Source organism: Emydura macquarii, unplaced genomic scaffold (genome assembly GCF_026122565.2).
Source record: "Emydura macquarii macquarii isolate MOO-44397 ecotype Brisbane River unplaced genomic scaffold, CSIRO-AGI_Emac_v2 contig_2768, whole genome shotgun sequence".
NCBI classification, from domain to species: domain Eukaryota; kingdom Metazoa; phylum Chordata; order Testudines; family Chelidae; genus Emydura; species Emydura macquarii.
This window is the reverse complement of record NW_027132905.1, coordinates 39,757,340-39,775,588: the sequence shown is the minus strand read 5'-3', so window position 1 is coordinate 39,775,588 and position 18,249 is coordinate 39,757,340. Positions and strand designations below refer to the sequence as shown.

Sequence of the window (18,249 nt, the reverse complement as noted above, 5' to 3'; positions counted from 1 at the left end):
TTTCTAGAGATAAATGCATGAACAATTTGCCACAGTGCAAGTTTTATTTTTATAAAAATTAACGACTTGTGCATTTTTAAAGTGTAATGACATCCAATCTTTGAAAGTAGACTACAGCAAACTGAAAAGGCCTAGGATTAAAAATAGCTTGATGATTGTTTTCCTGTGTAAATGTTCTGCTGTTTCCACTAAGCAAGTTTTTGCCACTAAAATATCTACATATTTACTCAATGCAAGAATAAGCATCCTCTTAAATATATTTCTGAAGGGAGGCGGAAGTTACCCATGTAATTCTGAATTTGGCAATGGAATTCAGCTAAAGAATCCCATCTTTTAAAAGTCGCTCCATCTCATTTTGTTGAGATCATGTTAAAGTTGCCCTGTAGAGCAAAATAACAAGTGCATAAAAAGTGGTTCAGCTTTGCTTTAAATCAGCAGCCAGAAGATTTAACATACAGCTCACTTTGTAAAATATCAAGACAAATTACAATCTCTTACAACAAAGCAGTCGTTGAGGTGCGAGCAGACAATGTTACATGGCCAGCACATAAGTTTAACTAGCTCTACCCTGGAGTTGGGAGAAGAGTACTACAAACTGAATGAGAAGATTGAAAAATAATTAACACAATGGAAAACCAGACAGGCTTACTGAACCTCAGAAGGATGAGTTAGTTGTAAGACATACTAAAATGAATATTCCTTGCTGAAAAATAGATCTGCTTTTATTTTTTAAATAGCTAGTCTTGTAACCCTGATGTGGTATCTTAATAACAGTCAGGATGTCATTTGAAACAGTCATTTTTCTCCTGAAGCACGCTGTGGCTTTCAACACAGCCTGGTCTGGCAGCATTTCGAGATGCCTGGGTACTTTCCAGCTGAGCCACGGAAGCCTGACAGCTATAGCTGCTTTAATTCTGACTGCAGGAGCTGCACCCTTAACCGTGGCTGTCACGGAACAAGAAAATGTCAGGCCCCTAACTGGCTAGAAGTGGCCAGTAGGTAGCCAGACTAGTTCAGTTTTCAGAGCGTGCAGTCTTCAGCATCATTGTTCTCTTTGGCTACCACACTCTGCATTTCTCTGCAGGGTGCATGGCTGTGCCCTTTTTACACTGGAATGCCTCAGAGAAGGCCTCAAAGTTTTGCAAGGATCCCATCACCCTAGACAACACAAGGGAGAAAAAGAAAGGTGCTTATTTGCACTTCGGTTGCATGCAGAGGAAAGCAAACAAGCACGTTCTTAAGTGAATCCGGGCTGGAGGTCTCTCTCAGGTCCTCATTGTACTGGGCACACACAATACGAGATGGTCTCTGCGCCAGAGGGCTTATACAGTCTAAGGCTATTATTCTGCAGTCAGCTTCATGCTGGCAGACTTGTGACCCCATGTGGAGCCAGTGATGTACGTGTGGGTGGATTGTTGCAGGTTCTAGGTGGAAGACAAGATGTGGCGCAACCAGTGCTGGGGCTAAAGGGAGCCCAGCAACTGAAACAAACTCCAGGAAGTAGAACGTTTGCCCTCAGATGCCTGCAAAGAGCAGCTGGCCAATAGCAAGCACTGCCCTGGGGGACAGCCTAGACACAGCTCCTGTTCTTGCAGTGGGAAGACGCTTGTGCCTGCATGGACCCGCAATGAAATCGAAGGGGCTCACAGCAGTATCGGGGCTCTACTTTTTCAGTTACTCTTCCTTATCTCCTTTACTTACAGGATTCTTCCTCCTCCTCCTCCTCCTCCCTCTCCCATGCTACTTGTGTGGGTTCTGGATTGGATGCAAATAAGAAGCGTACTGCATGCTAGGGCTGAATGAGGGGGTTTGTTTCTTTACAGGCATGTCTGAGGTTGTAGAATTCTAGCAGAAGTTTGCATTGAGGGGGTTCTTCTAGTCTGATTGTGTTTAATTGTTAGCAAGCAGTTGCTAGCTCCATAAAATAGCTTAAGTGTTCTCGCATCTTCTGATACATTGCAGTGATGGGGTGAAATGCGTGAGAGAGAGTTAGCCCAAGTATTTACAACTCACCTGTATTTCAGAGGGCTGTGAACATCTGTCTTTATAGACTGACTGGCATATTCTGGTCTGTAGGAACCACACCACACCTGGACAAGGAGAAGGATTAAAAGCTCACGGATCAATAGAAGGGTATTTTAGTAGGTCAAACTGTGTAAGTGACTGCAGCTCCATTGATTTAGATGCAGTTGCATCTGCTGACATCCTGCCCCCATTGAAGTCAATGGGAGTTTTGCCATTGACTTCAATGACACCAGGATTGCCCCAAAGTTTTCAAGCCCTGGAGAGGCTCCCTGGATTGCCTTCTAGAAACTACCTGGCATTGGGGGGTCAGTTGTCTCCAAAACCCCATCTTCACTACACTATGTTCCCCCAGGTGTCAATCATGCTCTTTTTGTGAAGGTTTTGCCCTGTCTATGCCAATAGTTAAACCATCTTCTGCGCTGGTTTGAAGGACCCTTTGCTGACAAGCACGGTCCATAAGAAGGAGTGTCCTGGGGTTAGTGAGGGTCAAGAGCATTCTGACATATTCTTTGTCCATAAGCATCAGCACTTTAGAATCCAGTTTATATTTTCATGCAACTCTCAGCAAAAGCCAACGGGTGCCTACCTGGGCAAAGTTGAGAAAGAAAAGTTGTTTGTGAGTCAGGTCGAGTCCTGGTAACTTTGGCTCCTTCCCTTCTCGTTCCAACCATTTTAAATAGGCCTATAATTGATCATAAGTTCATTTAACAGGAGTCCTCCCCATTCAGACACAATGGCAAACCCAGCCTCAGAATGTACAGTCCCGCTACATTTTATCTTGGACACTTTAGTAACTGTTTATATTGGAAGGCAGCAATTTATGCCTATTCTTGTAAAGAGCTTTTCATCCTACAGGCCTTTGCAAACTTTACATTTATATATAAATATGGCAAGGTCACTTTGCACACCAGCAGCCACCTCTGGGCTGAAACACAACTATGTTTGTAGCGTTGCTGTGCATGGCTAATCACGAAACAAGAAAAAGTACCACCTCCAAATGGAACTGTCAGTGGCATTTTAGATCAGCAGTATGTATTCTTTTAATTTTGGATGTGGCCGGCTCACATAGATCTAACCTTAAAAAATCTTTTACCTTAAAAAGACATATTTAATTATCCTGAATTATCAGGAGCTCTGGTGCGTGCCTTCAAAAAGATGGCACTGTACCGTGTAGTATGCTGCTGAACTAGTGGTTCACTGCACATTCTACAGGAAACAGGAATGACAACATGGGACAGATGCTATCATTCTGAAAAGCCACAACTAAAATACATCTGATAATGTAGATCAAAGCAGTCACCTTAGACTGCATGCACTTGACTGTGGTTTGAAAGACAAGCCTAGCGGCAGATTGCATTGCATTTTTCCATATGACCGTGGAACAAAAAGGAAAGCAGATAGTTAAATCTCCTCACTTTTGGTGCTGGTGGTGTCTCTCTCTTCAGGTAACTGCTTATAAAATAGCAGATAATAACCCTGAACAAAGTTAAATCCATTACCTGTTACTGTTGAATGCTAATTGGCCAATTTTCTTTTTTTAGGCCCATTGACATAATGAAGACAATTTAATGTGTCGCATGCCAGTTAAATCTGAACATTTTTTTACCATATCCTCTCACTCACTTAGATATTCCCAAACAAAAGGCTTTAAAGATAGAGTGAAGGGAGGAAATGCAAGCATACCATACCAAAGAATCTCAGAAGATTGTACTGTAGGGACCATTAACTACCATCATGCCACTTGGTTTCCCATATTTCCCGTGTGTTCTACATCAAAGTTAATGTTTAATTTTAAAGGCATCCCAGGTATTCAGAATGTTTATCTTTTTGAAAAATAACAAGGAATTCTGAGGCAAACATCCATAACTCTGATCCCATATCTCTGCCTTTAAAAGGGATACAACAGATCACAGTTATCACAAATTTAGAACAGTCTCATGTCAGTAACTACATTCCACAATCCCACACCTTCTCCACATGGAAGGAGCATTTCTAATGGTGAATATGGTACTTATATCCGCAGCCATCGTGTGTAGAAGCAGAAGGGGCACAGATGCAGGAGGTCCCTCTCGTGTCTGGAGTGGCCAATCTCCTGGTTATTTCAAGAGAGCGAGTGAGACGTACAGTGGGATATCTCATGTGTATAACCAAGGTGGACAGGTTAGGCTGAATTGTCCCACTCGCAGCAGGATGGGAATGCCTTGGAATGTGAAATGTACCCTCTCTTGCTTTGAAAATAACTGACAGGATTAAGAACATTTACCTTGGGAAGGGGCAGGCTGATGTTGGTATATATACACAATATAATATTCCAGAGGAGCATGGAAAATAAATACAGTAGAACCTCAGAGTTATGAATGCCAGAGTTACAAACTGACCGGTCAACCACACCCCTCCTTTGGAACCGGACATACACAGTCAGGCAGCAGAGACCAAAAAAAAGCAAATACTGTACAGTACAGTATTATGTTAGATGTAAACTACTAACAAAATAAAGGGAAAGAGTAAAAAAAATTAAAAAAAAAAAAAAAAAGATTTGACCAGGTAAGGAAACTGTTTCTGTGCTTGCTTCATTTAAATTGAGATGGTTAAAAGCAGCATTTTTCTTCTGCATAATAAAGTTTCAAAGCTGTATTCCGTCACGGGTCAGTTGAAAACTTTTGAAAGAACAACCAGTATGTTTTGTTGAGTTACACGAACATTTCAGAGAACAGCCTCCATTCCCGAGGTGTTCGTAACTCTGAGGTTCTACTGTAGCAACAAGCTGGAGGAAACTTGTGTGTCATTTTCTTAAAGGTTATAAAACCCGCAAGGTTTTTAGAGGAGGCTCAGCAGTGCCAGGCGCTGGGTTCTACTGTGAATTTGGGGGCAGAGATTATTCATAGACGTGATCTATATTTCTCTTGGGAGTGCTGCGATATTTCTATTCAATTCTTTGACGTCTCACCTATCACACCTGACATGTTGCTTTAGCTTAAGGAGGAAAAGTGTAAGAAAAGTCAACTGGGGAGGGGGAAAAAAATCAAAAGGTTGCTGTGCTTTAAAATCATCATCATCAAATTACGTTGCTGGGAAACTAAAGCTCTGTTGCCATGTGACCGATACCATTTGACAAGCTATTTGTAGTTGAAGCAACTATCTCAGTGTGATGGGCTTTGGTGGGAGTCAGGTTCTTTCACCCTTTTCTCTGCCTATTTATTACCACACTGCTTGTTCTCTGGAGTGGTTTGCACAGTGCCTAGCATGGTGGGGCCCAGGTCTGCGGTTCGGGCCTGGGCACTACCGCAATGCAGATAATAATGATAATGGCTGCGGTTGTTCTTGATCTTGCAATGGATACGGGTACTAAGGTGTGCTTGCATGGATCCAATTCAGGGCATTGATCATTTGAACAGTGTTATGCAACGGCATTCACTGAATTCCCAATTAAACAGGGCACATAGTAATAGGGTAGTGTATTAAACTTCACCTCGCAGTCCCCGGGAGAGATGCCTGTAACTCCCAGCACATCCTAATGAAAATAAAAACATTGGGGTCTGACCAGTTTCTGGCTTGAATGCTAATGCTGACTCGCAGTATTTTAAGGAGTTACCTTGTAAGCCTGTCGGACTCCTCCATTGTCTGCGATATTCTCTCCCAGTGTGCTTATTCCACTGACCTGTAACAAAGCAATTGTTTGTTTACCGTGCATGTTGGTAATGTCCATCATACCCAAAGCATTTCACAAATTGAAATATAAACACTACGCTTCCCACTGATGTGCAGCAGCCTCTGGGGTGGAAGGTAGTAGCAACACAACACCCTGACCGAGGAGTAAGAGACTGAAAGGGAATAAGTCATGTTACTTACTGAAGCAGCAGGGGAGAGTATACAGGGTCTGCCAGAATTGGAATTTGGCTGAGAAAGTAACATCAAACATGGGCTGGGGAGGTGGGGCTTGGGCTGGAGGGGGGTAGAGTATGTTCTCCATCAGCCACAGCAATTCTTGGTGGGACAAACCCTTTGTGTGTGAAGGATGGTGGGGAAATGTCAATTTGTGCCCCAAAAAGCTTCATAGGGTCTTGTAGCAGAAGTAGCTATGAACAAAATTCATTATGTTCCTGTTGCATCCATTATGCCTTGTTATTCTGCTAGACTAGCTGAGTGCTCCAGGTTAGAAAGCACAATCTCTCTGAAGTATTTCCAAGGCACCCATTACCATAATGTCTAGGCTCCAATGTTTACAGACACAGCTATCCTCCACATCCACTCTCCCTCCTTGAGGTTTTTTTTCACAAGGGAACTAAATGGGGCTGAGACAATTGCTTTTAAAGGCATGCACCTGGCCTGGGCTCAGAGGGGCGGGGCAGGGCAAGGTGAGGAAAGGAGAGAGCCACTGATTCAGTAGAACAATAGCTTTTTTTTTTTTTTTGCTGTTGCTCTGTTTTTAGTTTTCTGCCTTTTCAGGAGTTTGCAGGGTTAACCTGGGACATATTTAGAGGGGAAAAGGTTCTTTTACAGCAAAACAAGGTATTTTACTTTTGTTGGGTTGCCTGCTCTGCAAAGCATTGTGGGAGCTGGAGGGTTATAAGAAGCTCAGCCCAAAGGCAGCTGAGGCACTTTAAGCTGGGGGTGTGGTTAAGGAAGGCTGCTGGAGCTAGGATTTGGCTTTTATGTTGGTAGGGACCTGGAACTTCTGTCCTAGTTGGTTCTCTTCAGTTGCTGTTTCTGTGTGTTGTCACCAAAACTGCCTCAGCCCTGAATGCCTTTAAAAACATTTTCTGACCAGATTTTGGGAAGATGAAAAAATATTTGACCTATTCCTCTGTTCTGCCACTCTCTTTAAACTTGCCTGACCCTTCTTAAATCCCCTCTGATCAAATTATAAGTGAGGAGGAACCAAAACAAACGAACTCCTAAAACTGTGGAAGTAGGAATCAAGCTTTTCTTGTTCTCAAGAAGGAATTTGTGTCCTCTCTCTATTTCCCTAATTCTCTAAGCTAGTTTAGATCCAGTAGCTGTGGAAGAAAATAAGACGTTAAGACTTGGGTGGAACCATTATTTTGCAGAGTAGCCTGGATGCGTAAGTGGGTTAGTGCACTAGGCTTTTACCTCTACAGACCTAGCTTCAAACTCTGGATAGCCGAGTTTGGGTCAAGTGCTTGAGACTCTATTGCTATCAAACAGTCACACCTTTCTCACCTGCTAAATTAATTCACAAAAGCATCCTACACAATCTCCATCCTGAGGCGTGTACTCACGTTCTGTCCTCCAGCCAGCTCCCATGTGTAGTTTCCATACTGATAAACCATGCAACGGGACTGGTCTTTGAAATGCATGGCTGAGAAATTGCTCCACCAATCAAACATATTTCCATCTTTGTCAAAATTTCTTCCTGTTCATGAAACCAGATAATGGAGGAGAGACTGTTTCAGGGTGCAATGATCTGTGTGTCCATAGACCCTGACCGGTTATCAGCTTTAAATATTGGCACTCAGTTCTTATAGTTACACTTAGCAGTCTAACCAGAGCAGCTGCTAATCCCAGGATTCTTTTCCTATTACTTTTGACCTTCTGCCTGCCTCCTTTCTGTGGGTTTGTTACATCCACTTGTATCTGTTTTGAGCGTCTGCTCTTTGGGGTACAGACTGTCTCTTACTATGTGAATGCACCATACCCAGCACAGTAGGGGCTTGATCCTGTTTACAGTTCTCATGCACGTCTGTAATACAAATAATAATATTCCTAATTAGCCAAAAAATCATCGCAAACCCCCTAGAAATACAGAAAGTACAATCTCCAATTGACAGATGGGGTACCCCAGGGTTGCAGAGGTTTAATGATTTTGCCAAAGCAAACCAAGACAGATTCTGGTGTCCCTCTTCCTTATCCTGTTGCTCAGAGCACACTTTTTACTCAATATGGACCTGTATCCAGACAGCTACAGCAATCGTTTAATGTTTAAATTATATAGGACCCATGGAATTAAAAGCCATCTTCAATGAAGCCTATGTATAAAGAATTTTAAAAAAGAAATATCAGAATTTATTCTCAATGTCCAAAATAATTTTAGGCGCCTGTCCATGATAATGACACAATCAATTATTTTTAAAGATTGGGTTTAAAAATAAAGGATCTCCAGGGGTCAGGACTCTGTGTGTCACTGTTCTGCCACTAGAATTTTTTTCACAGATTTTGTTTCACTTTAAAAGGCTGCATACCTATTAGAACTGATAGCATTTCTTATACTTTACTGTTGTAAAAGTTTTCCTGAGCATCACCATTAATTTAATTAGTTTTTTAAAATTCGTTACCCTCACAGGTTCAAGAATAATTCCCTCCAAATCACACATCTGTAGTATGTTATTACAAGGGGTTTGTGTGTGTGTGTGTGTGTGTGAGAGAGAGAGAGAGAGAGACAGACAGACAGAGAGAACAGCAGTCAGAGCTGATAGACTGTGACCACCCACGTCTAGTTTTCTACAGTGTGATTAATTCAATTATAAAAGAAATATTTTGCTTAGATAATTTTTTAGCCTCTTCTCACCATTGTCATCAAAACCATGAGTAATTTCATGCCCAATTACCATCCCGATCCCTCCAAAGTTTAGTGCCTGTGGCTGGTGTTTGCTGAAGAAGGGAGGCTGTAGAATTCCAGCAGGAAACACTGCAAAAAGAGAGAGAGAACGTGGTTCAGATAATTTCATCTGTGTGTGCTCTGCAGATGGGTCAGCCCTTAGCAGCAGATCGAGTAGAAAATAATCCATATCGGAAAGGAATATTTCCTTTGTTTATGCCACTTGCTTTATGTATTTTATAACACATTGACAATAGTCATGAGAATAGACCTCTGCCTCTCTTAGTGGACAGAGAATAGTTCTTAAATGTTAAATGTAGTAAACTTGTAACTATAGAATCTCCTATTTCAGAACCAGCATAATTTCCCTTCCAGCTCAGCTTGTTTAGTCTTATAACATTACATTGCAGCTGTAATTAGAAAAGAGACTTAGAATTACACAGCAGAATCCCCCTATTTATTCCCATTAAGGAGGTTGTGCCCGTGTATGTCAGGGCTCCCATTGGTAGCGCAGACATCTCCTCCTTAGTGCTCTCAATTTTCCTGTAGACTTCAGCACAAAGCGCATGGATCATCAGGGTGTTTAGATATTGGTCCCCAGCTCATTGTCCGCAGTAAGGACTTTGAAGAGACTGGAGATGGTCCCTATCAGCACAGACACATCAGAGATTCCTTTAGGGTGGGGGTATATTAAGGCAGCGGTGTCCACCTCTTCTCTTACCCCGGCAACCTCCTCTGGAAATTCCAGGTGTACCTTTTGGTGGGGGTATTCCTCCAGGCTGAGCCAATACCAGCCAAGCCCTGTCAGTGGCTGTCTGGGCAGGTCCTTGGTAAAATGACTGAAATATAATTGTCACTTGAGATCTGGTGTCAAGCACTGCTTTAAATTCTGCCCCTTCGATCCTCACCGGGACCTCTGCTCGAGGCCCTATCAGCCCTGGTGGGATCCCAGCTGGACAGTCTTTTCCAGGGGAGCCTTCAAGTCCTGTGGGCCTGGATGGCCCCCTTCCCAAGCCCCTTTGTCAGTTCCTCGACCCCTCCCAACTGGTCCTCAGCTTTCCATACACCAAGGAGGGATTTTCTTCTTTACGACACTTGGCCGCACGATGTCCATCCTGGCCCCACCGGTAGCAGAAGGATGGTCCTTTCCCCCCTCTGCTCGGGTGGGTTGCCGGCTCTAACTTCTGACTTCTCCCTCACCCCAGCCAGCAGCGTCTTGTGCCTGGCAGTCGTGGCTCGGTGGATGGTCCCGCATAGCTCAGCTCTCTGTTCTGTCAGGACCTGCGCTTGTTGAGCAAGTTCCTCTCTGGTGTGCACCATCAGCACTCTGGCTGTTCACAGGGGGGCTGTGCTGGCTGCCTCAGACGGCCGGGCTTCCCACAGCTCACTGGCGACCGGCCTTTTTTCCTCCTCTTTGACCTCTTTTATCAGCTGGGGGTAACGTGGGGGATGTTCCTGTCATCCCTTTCGCCGGAGAGGAAGTCGAGTTGGGTTCGAATATTGAGTTCCTCACACAATCTGAGCCAGCCTGGTCTGAGCCATCTGCTCAGCAGTCGCTGTTCCCCTCCTGACAGCTCTCTGAAGCAGTTTCTCCAGCCTTGGTCTATAAGCTGAAACCATCTTGCCCCTTTGCTGACGGGCATTAAGGAACTCACTATAAATGTCCTCAGAGCCTCTGTGCTCCCAAGGTGTGACTGAGGGGCCTCTAGGCAACCCTTCACACTGACCCCAGGGTTAGCGAGCTTCAGGGTGTGACTCACGTCTAATGCCGGGCCCCTGAGGCTCTCTAGTAGAAATCTTCGCTTTTCTGCAGCTGGTGCTGCCCATTCCTGCAGCGTTTCAGTGGTGCGTTCCAACCAGGGTTCAGACTCCTCTTCCCCAGGAATTGGGATGGGATCCCCCCAGCAAATAATCTTCACTGACGGTAGGAGCTTGATGTAGAATGGGACAGCACAACCTTGCCCGGCGCTTGCCCCAGTGCTTTTACCCACTCGTTGCCTGGCGCCGCAGCCCCCAGGCTTGGGGCTGCTGAGTCAAGATCCACCCAACTGTGATTTCCTCAAAATATAATAAAATGGTTTTCCCAACTCAATGGATCAGTCGAGATGTGCTTGCGAGGAGGGGTACTGACCCAGGGATCCCAGACAAGCCCCCCAAAATGTAACCCTCCTGCCAGTTGGAAACAGCAGGAACAAGGGCTGGTTCAATATCTAGAGGCTCCTTTTCAACAATACAACACAAAATTGGCTTGAGCCCCCACCCAGTAACCTGGGACAATTACACACGACCTCTTGGGAATCTCTAGAGGCTATACTTCCTCTCTTTCAAGCACAGAGACTGGGTGTAGGAAAGAAACTTTTAATAAAAGGGGGAAAGTGACTCAGCATTAACTTGCGAAAATGCCGCAGGCCGGATTGATGAGCACAAAAGCATGAGCAAGACACCCATCCCAGAGTACATTGGGCAGTGTTCTTTTGCCGCAGGTTCTTAAGTCATCATGAGAGAGTCAGCTGTCAGAACTAGAACAGGTCACACAATGAAACCTATTTTCATAGAAAAACTTCAGAACTGATTTCATTTTGAAATATTCAGAATGGGTCCATTTAGTTGTCAGTTTTTGCTGGTTGTTTTTTGGAAAATGTAACAAAAGCAGGTTTTTGGGGTGAACCAAACAATTGATAAAATTTAGAGAAAATATTGAAAAAAGGCATGATATTTTTTTCATGAAATACAAGAATTTTCTACACTCCCAACAATTGTTTCCCCCCCCCCCCCCAAAAAAAAAAAAAAAGAAAAGAAAAGTTCTTTGTAAAAAGGCTATTTATAGATGGAAATACTTCATTAGAAAAGGATTGACTGGTTCTAATCAGAACAGAACTAAACATCTTTGTAATGTTGCAGGAGGCAGAATGGACCTTCGGCTCTGACTCCCTCGCCCACAGCTGTGTTAAATTATATGGGGCTGGCACAGAGGTAGTTAAAATTTTGTATTTGTCATTAAAGGCAACAAATCTGACTCAAAGACACACCACGCACCCTGGGTTACTGTTGCATGGGACTATTGGCTCACCTGAACATTTTTTCCTCTTTGCTGTCCTGATGAACTGTGTTCAGTTTGTATCAAAGAGCCATTTTATGGGGGAGCTAATGGATGTTTTATTGCTTTATTTTTGATAACAGAAAGGTTAACAACCATATGCAGCCTACAAATAACAGAGGCTTAATGTTTTAAGCGTACTCCATAGGAATTACTACAGTGTATCAACTGTACTTTGGATGACAGCTTTGGAAAACATAGTTCCAGCCTCCTCCATGCTACACATAAAAGCCTAATATAGCAGCGACAGCAGTTGTGTTTAATCTTTCTTCCGGGCATTAAAGAGGAGTCACATATGACCTTCAAGAAGGAATTAATGCTGCCGATGGATTATTCTAATAATTGAAACCACATAGCACACACTCGTGAAAAAAGATCTCAAGCCCTTTGTTTATAAAGAAGGATCAGTGGATCCAGACCATTCACTAGGAGAAAAAAGGAACCAGTTCCCACTAAGACAGGAACAGGAATTTTAACACTGTGAGAAATTAGATAAATCAAACCAGAACTTGATAGGTACATTTGCTCTGGACCCTAGATCAAATGAGCCTTAGTTTTATTGGCCAGAGAGGTTGTGGATGGGGGTAAGCAAGAATGTTTGTAAGAGGTGTTGGGATGTCTTAGCGTGCCATGTTGGTCCAATCCAATGAAGGATTTTTTAGTCACAGCTTTTACTCCATTTTAATGTAATAGCTTCTTGGGGCACCTACAGAGGTCTGGACCTGGAACTCTCTGGAGGTAGTGGGCCAGGCACGAAGCACTTGGTTTCACAATGTTCAAGCCTCAGGGAGGGAAAACAGACGCCCTTCATATTTAATAATAATATTCAAGCTAAAGAGAAAATGTAGCAACTCTGGCTGGTTGGAAAATGTTTTTTTTCCTGCATAAAATTTCAAAGAAAGTGAAAACGATTTTGTTTGTCAACATTTTTATTCAGAAATATTGGGGACGTCATTGGAAAACTGAAACTGGACATTTTTCACTTTTTGCCAATGAAATCCTTGCAAACTTTTCAATGTTTTGAGAGTTTTTTTCACAAAAGCTTTTGGGGGGTCCAAAATGGACATTTCTCCCATCACAGAAACTTACATTTCAACACTAGAGCCATTGTCTGTTAAAAGAATCTTTGATAGAAACAGTCCAGACAGCTCTTTTCTACTCTTTGGAATAACATAAAATCCCCTCTGTACCAGCACTGCACTGTCATATCTTTGAGAGGAGTCTGAGCTATATCTATGTTAGGGCTTTATTCTTGTCATAGTATCTGAGCACCTTCCATGTCAAATCAGTAGCAATATTGAAGTGCCTGCTAGAATTCATGGAGTCTCTCTTTTTCCTCTTTGCGTTAACAACGCTGAGTTTGGGTAGGGCCTTTTTGTTGGAGACAGAGGGAGAAATCCTGCCACACAAACTTTTTAAAGAGAAGCGTATGTCATGTCGTGCTTTGAAATGCTTTGAAATGCACAAATCAAACCTTGGGAAGAGGGCAGGAATCAGTGCGAATGGGACTGCAGAGCTGTCTTCTTGGAAAAAGCAGATAAAAGGTAATCCTGAGGATCTCTGCCTCTTTATTGGCCACATCACAGCTCTGCAGAACGTGCCAAAGTGACTACTTTGTGTCCTGCTTCCCCAGCAAAAAAGAAATAAAAAAGAGGGGCTCTTTTTCATTGCACAATTGGTGGCAGAGATGTGCCCATTAGGATTAATCTACGGCCCTTTAAATCAAAAGGATGCTATCATCCTCCCAACTCCAATCTTGGATTGATTTCTATTTTATTTTTTTGCCCCTGCTCTCTTTGAGTTAGGCCCCTCCAAATGGCTGAACAGTTCGTTGTCAGTGATGGAGGCGTAGGTATTGTCTGTAGGAGTCCTTTGAAAGGAAAGTCTGTGCCACTGACAGTAAAGTGTCAAAACAGCTGCCTGTGACTCTGAGGTCAGCAAAGTGTTCTTGAGATGGGCATGCTCAGGAAGATCAGTTTACCCTCTGTAAGGGTAAGACTCTGGAGACAACGGTGGACACCCAGCCTGAGAGGCATGGGGCTTTCTGGCAAGTGGAGAGAGGGAGCAAAAAAATGAGATAACATAAAAGTAATAGTATAGAAATTCTTTAAAAAAAATCGGAGGCACAGAAGGAAAAAAGGGAACATGCAGAACATGAAGGAGAGGCAAGTGGAAAGAAGAAAAACAGTGTCTGAGGTGCTGGGTCTGATGGGACACGGAGACAGGGGGACTTAGCACATATGGAAGATCCAGCCAAACTGGTTGGGACTCACTGCTGATAAGATCAGTTGGGTTCCTTCCTCATCACAATGCCAAGCTTTCTGGCGGTGCGTGTAGATCTACATGCTCTTGTGTTTGTGATAAGGCTGTTTTCCCATCTAATATAAATACTTTCTGTCCTCTTCCCTGTTCCTTATTGGGACCTGGCCAGGTGAAATTCAGATCTATCTATCTAATCTATCTATCTAATCTATATGAGTCATGTCTAGCTAAATCCACAGTGATTATTCCAAGTGGTAAAACTATGCAAACAGGTGCCATTGGAAGATTACGAAGTGGTCCACTAACACAACTGCCTTCAGTTGGGTTATGTCCAAAAATGTCCCTTCCGGAATCATTGTTTGATGATGCGGCAGTGGCTTAGCCCATGAGCATGTCAGTTACTGGTGTCTTGTGCAGCCTTTTGTTTTTCCCACCTTTAATGTTCTTTACTTATGCACGTGAAGTAAAGGAACCAGTCTCTATCCCCCATGTGTGAGCAAGGTACTATGGCTGCAAGTTCACAAATCAAGCTCTTCAGGGTGTGGATTGTCTCTTGCTATGAGTCTGTTCAGTGCCTAGAACAATGGGTCCTCTGGGCACTGGTGCAATCCAAACAATCAGTACTATTAATACAAATTATTAGCTACTCCCCCCGCCCCCTTCACTAAGGAGAACTGATTGCCCAGCGCCTGCTGGAGAGTCTGTAGGTTTAAATTGCATTCCTGGCTGTTTGCAACAGCTCAGGGCTCCAGCGAGCACAGGGAGCATAAAGCCAGCTGGGTTTATCATGCTTGGAGTCCTCGCTGCCCACTAACAACCGTGGAGATCAAGCCAGCAGATCTGGAAGTGCTCAGGAGTCTGACATCTCGTGAGCTGAGGCAAATTTCTTCAGTCTTGTGTATCTCTCATAAAAATAATGTCAGTGTCACCTGCACAAACAGCCAAACCGGGGAGCCTTGCTTAATTTTTCCAGGCATGCAGAGACATTAGTATAAAAAGCCTCAAATATGTGGTGGGCATTCACTACTCCCTGAAGTTGGCACACACTTGATGGCTGTTCCTTTCTAGGCTTCCAAACACAAGGCTGTTTCCATGAAGGAATGTAAACAGCTTTTGCCGAGTTTAAGTGAGTTGAATATTCATCAGCAAAACAAAGGCTTGAGCAGAGCCGCTCATCCACCTTGCTCCATGAGTGCTACAAAAGTTCAGTTTGGGCTGCATCTGGGTAAGGGCGTGGCACCCCTAATGTGCATTGCTATTGCCTCACACATGCAAATTATTCTTAGATTCCACCGATCAGTTAAAATGGTTTGAAACCTACCTATCTGATTTCGGTTGGGGGAATAGAATGCGTTGACCACTGCAGCACCAATGATCCATCTAGGAAGAATAATATGTAAAGATAGAGTCATTTTATAAGCATTCTCTTTATTGAGTTAATCTTCAAAAAGTACGATGTGCATATAAAATTGGAGGAGTGGAGGAAATGAAAGCAACTGGGAATGGTTCAGCAAGGATACTCAAACTGGAAAATGGTAGCAATCTTTTGGTTATATGACACCGTTCATCCTAAAGGATCCCAGATCAAAGCCAGGTGTCATTGTGCTCACTGTTGCTGAGCAGTCACTTCTAGGGTGGTAGCTGTTGAAGAGTTCCCAGCACTACAATTTAACAGTTTAAGACAAGAAATGAAGAATATAACACCTAAATAAAAATGCAGAGGGGGAATTTAGGGCAGCAGAATGTATTTGCCCACACAGAAAGCTGGGACTAAGTTTGTCTATTGAAAATGCTTAATTAGAACAGTGAGAGACTAAATCATTTCAAATGTAGAACCAGACAGGTACTACCATCTGTACTGTGAAACCAATTTTTCATCGATAATGAGTGCTAATTTTGAGAAGTACTTCCTGTTTGAAGTATCTGGTTTTGCAATACTGTTTTCATTAGCCCGGTAACTCATCATTTCTCTCAGTCCCTTCTCACTCCTCTAATGAATGGCTACATCACAGTCTGGTTTCATACCGTCTCCCAGAGAGACCTCACTACATCATGAAATGAATAGGTGACTAGCCAAGAGGCTGCAATAACAAGCCTTCCCTTTTACTTTAAAAAGGGTCATGTCTAGGTAGGGTGACCAGATGTCCTGATTTTATAGGGACAGTCCTGATATTTGGGGCTTTATCTTATATGGATGCCTTCTCCACCTCCTGTCCTGATTTTTCACACTTGTTATCTGGTTGCCCTAGTTCTGGGACATGAACATAGGCATTCCATCTGACGGTAATAATTAGTTGATACGATGATGAATAAGTTTAGTTATACAATCTTCTTCAATTTGGGTCATTAACCAATGGACTGTTAATGATCTAAAGTGCTAAGTGGTTTTATGTCTTATGGGGAAAATCTTCCAAGCTTGCAAGGAGACTTCACTGGAAGCCTATGAATCATACATGAACAATGAAAGACATAACTCCACACACTACTAAATTACCACACAAAGAAGGCCTGAACAAAGCCCACTTTAAGTCCAGTGGGCTTTCACTCCAGCCCAGAGTGAGTAGAGATGGGGAGAGGTTTGGCTGCTGGGGCATGAAGTTGCTCTGTAGGCACTGAAGACTAGCCATACTCCTGAACAGAGCTAGCTGAATGGTAAAACAAAAAATCCACAAGTATTTTTGCCATTTAAAACCCCCAGGTTTGGTTCACTATGACCAGTCACGTTATTTGTTATTCACAAGTGTTTGGCTGACCAAAGTATTCGAATCTCAGAAGTTGCACATTCAGCACGTTTTTTTATTTCCTTCCAGTTATTAATTTTCCAAGGTCAGGCTGGCCTATTCGCATTTCTCCCTTGCCAGAAAGATCAGTCACAGCTTTGTGAGAAGTAGCTCGATGGTAATATAACAGAGTGTGAAGTAGTTCTGTGCAGTATTCATCTGAGATTCTAAAAGGTCTGAATGATCCCCATAGTCCCAGGTACGTACATTACCACTAGAGGCAGACAAAGAGCTACTTATTCAGTTCCCCCAGATGACCCATTCGTACGCAACCACAAACAAAAGTATTCTTAATTCTCTGAAATGTATGGAGAAGGGCAGTGCCAGCACTGGAGAGCTAGGGTGGTCCCTAACCATTATTCCCGAGCATAGGGTGATTATACAACCAGGCAGTCTGGATACTCACATGTCTTGGTCAACTCTCTCTCGAAGTTTTTTCAAGCTCTTCTGGGCTCCAGCCCTGAGGTTTTCCAGGATGTTTTCAAAATACTTGTGCTCACTGAAGTTTAACTAAAGAAATACGAATCCCAATGTATTAGCACATTTCTTTTAATGAAGAATTTCCTTTAACCTGCCCCCCTCCATAGGATGTTATGAAATATTTGGTCCTGATTGGTCCTCTGGGGGGCGACAGTAACACAGGTATTTAATATTATAAAAAAAATGCAATATGTTTATGCTTTTGTATTGACCCTGTCCAGGTACATGCCACATACTTACATTTGCATATTCCTGATCCAGCTTTTCGTTCTGATCTTCCAAAATATAATCTGGGTAGCCAATTTGCTCTTTAATTGCCACCGCCTACAAGAAAAGAAAGCCCATAATGATCTCACAATAGTAAAAAAATATGGATTGCTCTAGACAATTGATCAAATTTTTTGCTGATACCAATCTATCAGTTTCAGCGGAGTTACTCCAGTGGTGAATTCAGCCCATTCATATGATGAGCCAACAAAGAGTATATCTGATGTAAATTTTGAGTATGTGTGCAAGTGTTCAGAGATAATGAATTTGGGTGGAAGCATTTGGTGCACTCAGGCCCTCATGTAGGGGCTTCCTGAGTCAGAGGAAAGTGACTTCAATGAGGACTGGCTTGGGATTGGGATTCAATAATCATTTTAATGTTGAAACTCCATGGGTCACATCCTGCCCCCATTTGTGGCCTGAATCTAAGTCCCACCGAAGGACCCTAAAGGCTTGATCCAATGCCCATGGAAGATTCTCATTGACTTCAACAGCTATTGGCTTCAGATCCAACTCATGCAACGCCACTGAAGTCAATAGTCGGACATGATATGAAATTAACACAGGCTACTTCTGCTTCCTCATTTCATATGAACACAAGGCTACATTATTTAAACATGTTGCCAGCTTATGCAACACTTGACTCCCTCAGAGAAAGCACAGAAAATGGGGTTCTCTGTCAGTAAAATTCTCAAACTCCGCATTGCTGAAGAAGCTCAGCCTTTCGCAGTGAGATACATAATTATCCAAATACTTTCTGAAGGGATACAACATTACCAAGA

General features: G+C 43.1%; 1 protein-coding gene across 1 annotated transcript in view; it reads right to left on the bottom strand.

Moving 5' to 3' along the window:
• The window catches only part of MMEL1 (membrane metalloendopeptidase like 1), a 52,761-nt gene continuing 34,512 nt past the window's right edge, over positions 1-18,249 (bottom strand). Inside the window, exons 15-23 of the mRNA XM_067567143.1 lie at positions 17,441-17,524; positions 17,127-17,230; positions 15,262-15,320; positions 8,552-8,671; positions 7,266-7,399; positions 5,618-5,683; positions 2,612-2,707; positions 2,014-2,090; positions 1-1,158 (exon numbers count right to left, since the gene is read on the bottom strand). Coding sequence (XP_067423244.1) covers positions 1,059-1,158; positions 2,014-2,090; positions 2,612-2,707; positions 5,618-5,683; positions 7,266-7,399; positions 8,552-8,671; positions 15,262-15,320; positions 17,127-17,230; positions 17,441-17,524 — 840 coding nt within the window. The 3' untranslated portion in view covers positions 1-1,058. The remainder of the gene's footprint in view (positions 1,159-2,013; positions 2,091-2,611; positions 2,708-5,617; positions 5,684-7,265; positions 7,400-8,551; positions 8,672-15,261; positions 15,321-17,126; positions 17,231-17,440; positions 17,525-18,249) is intronic.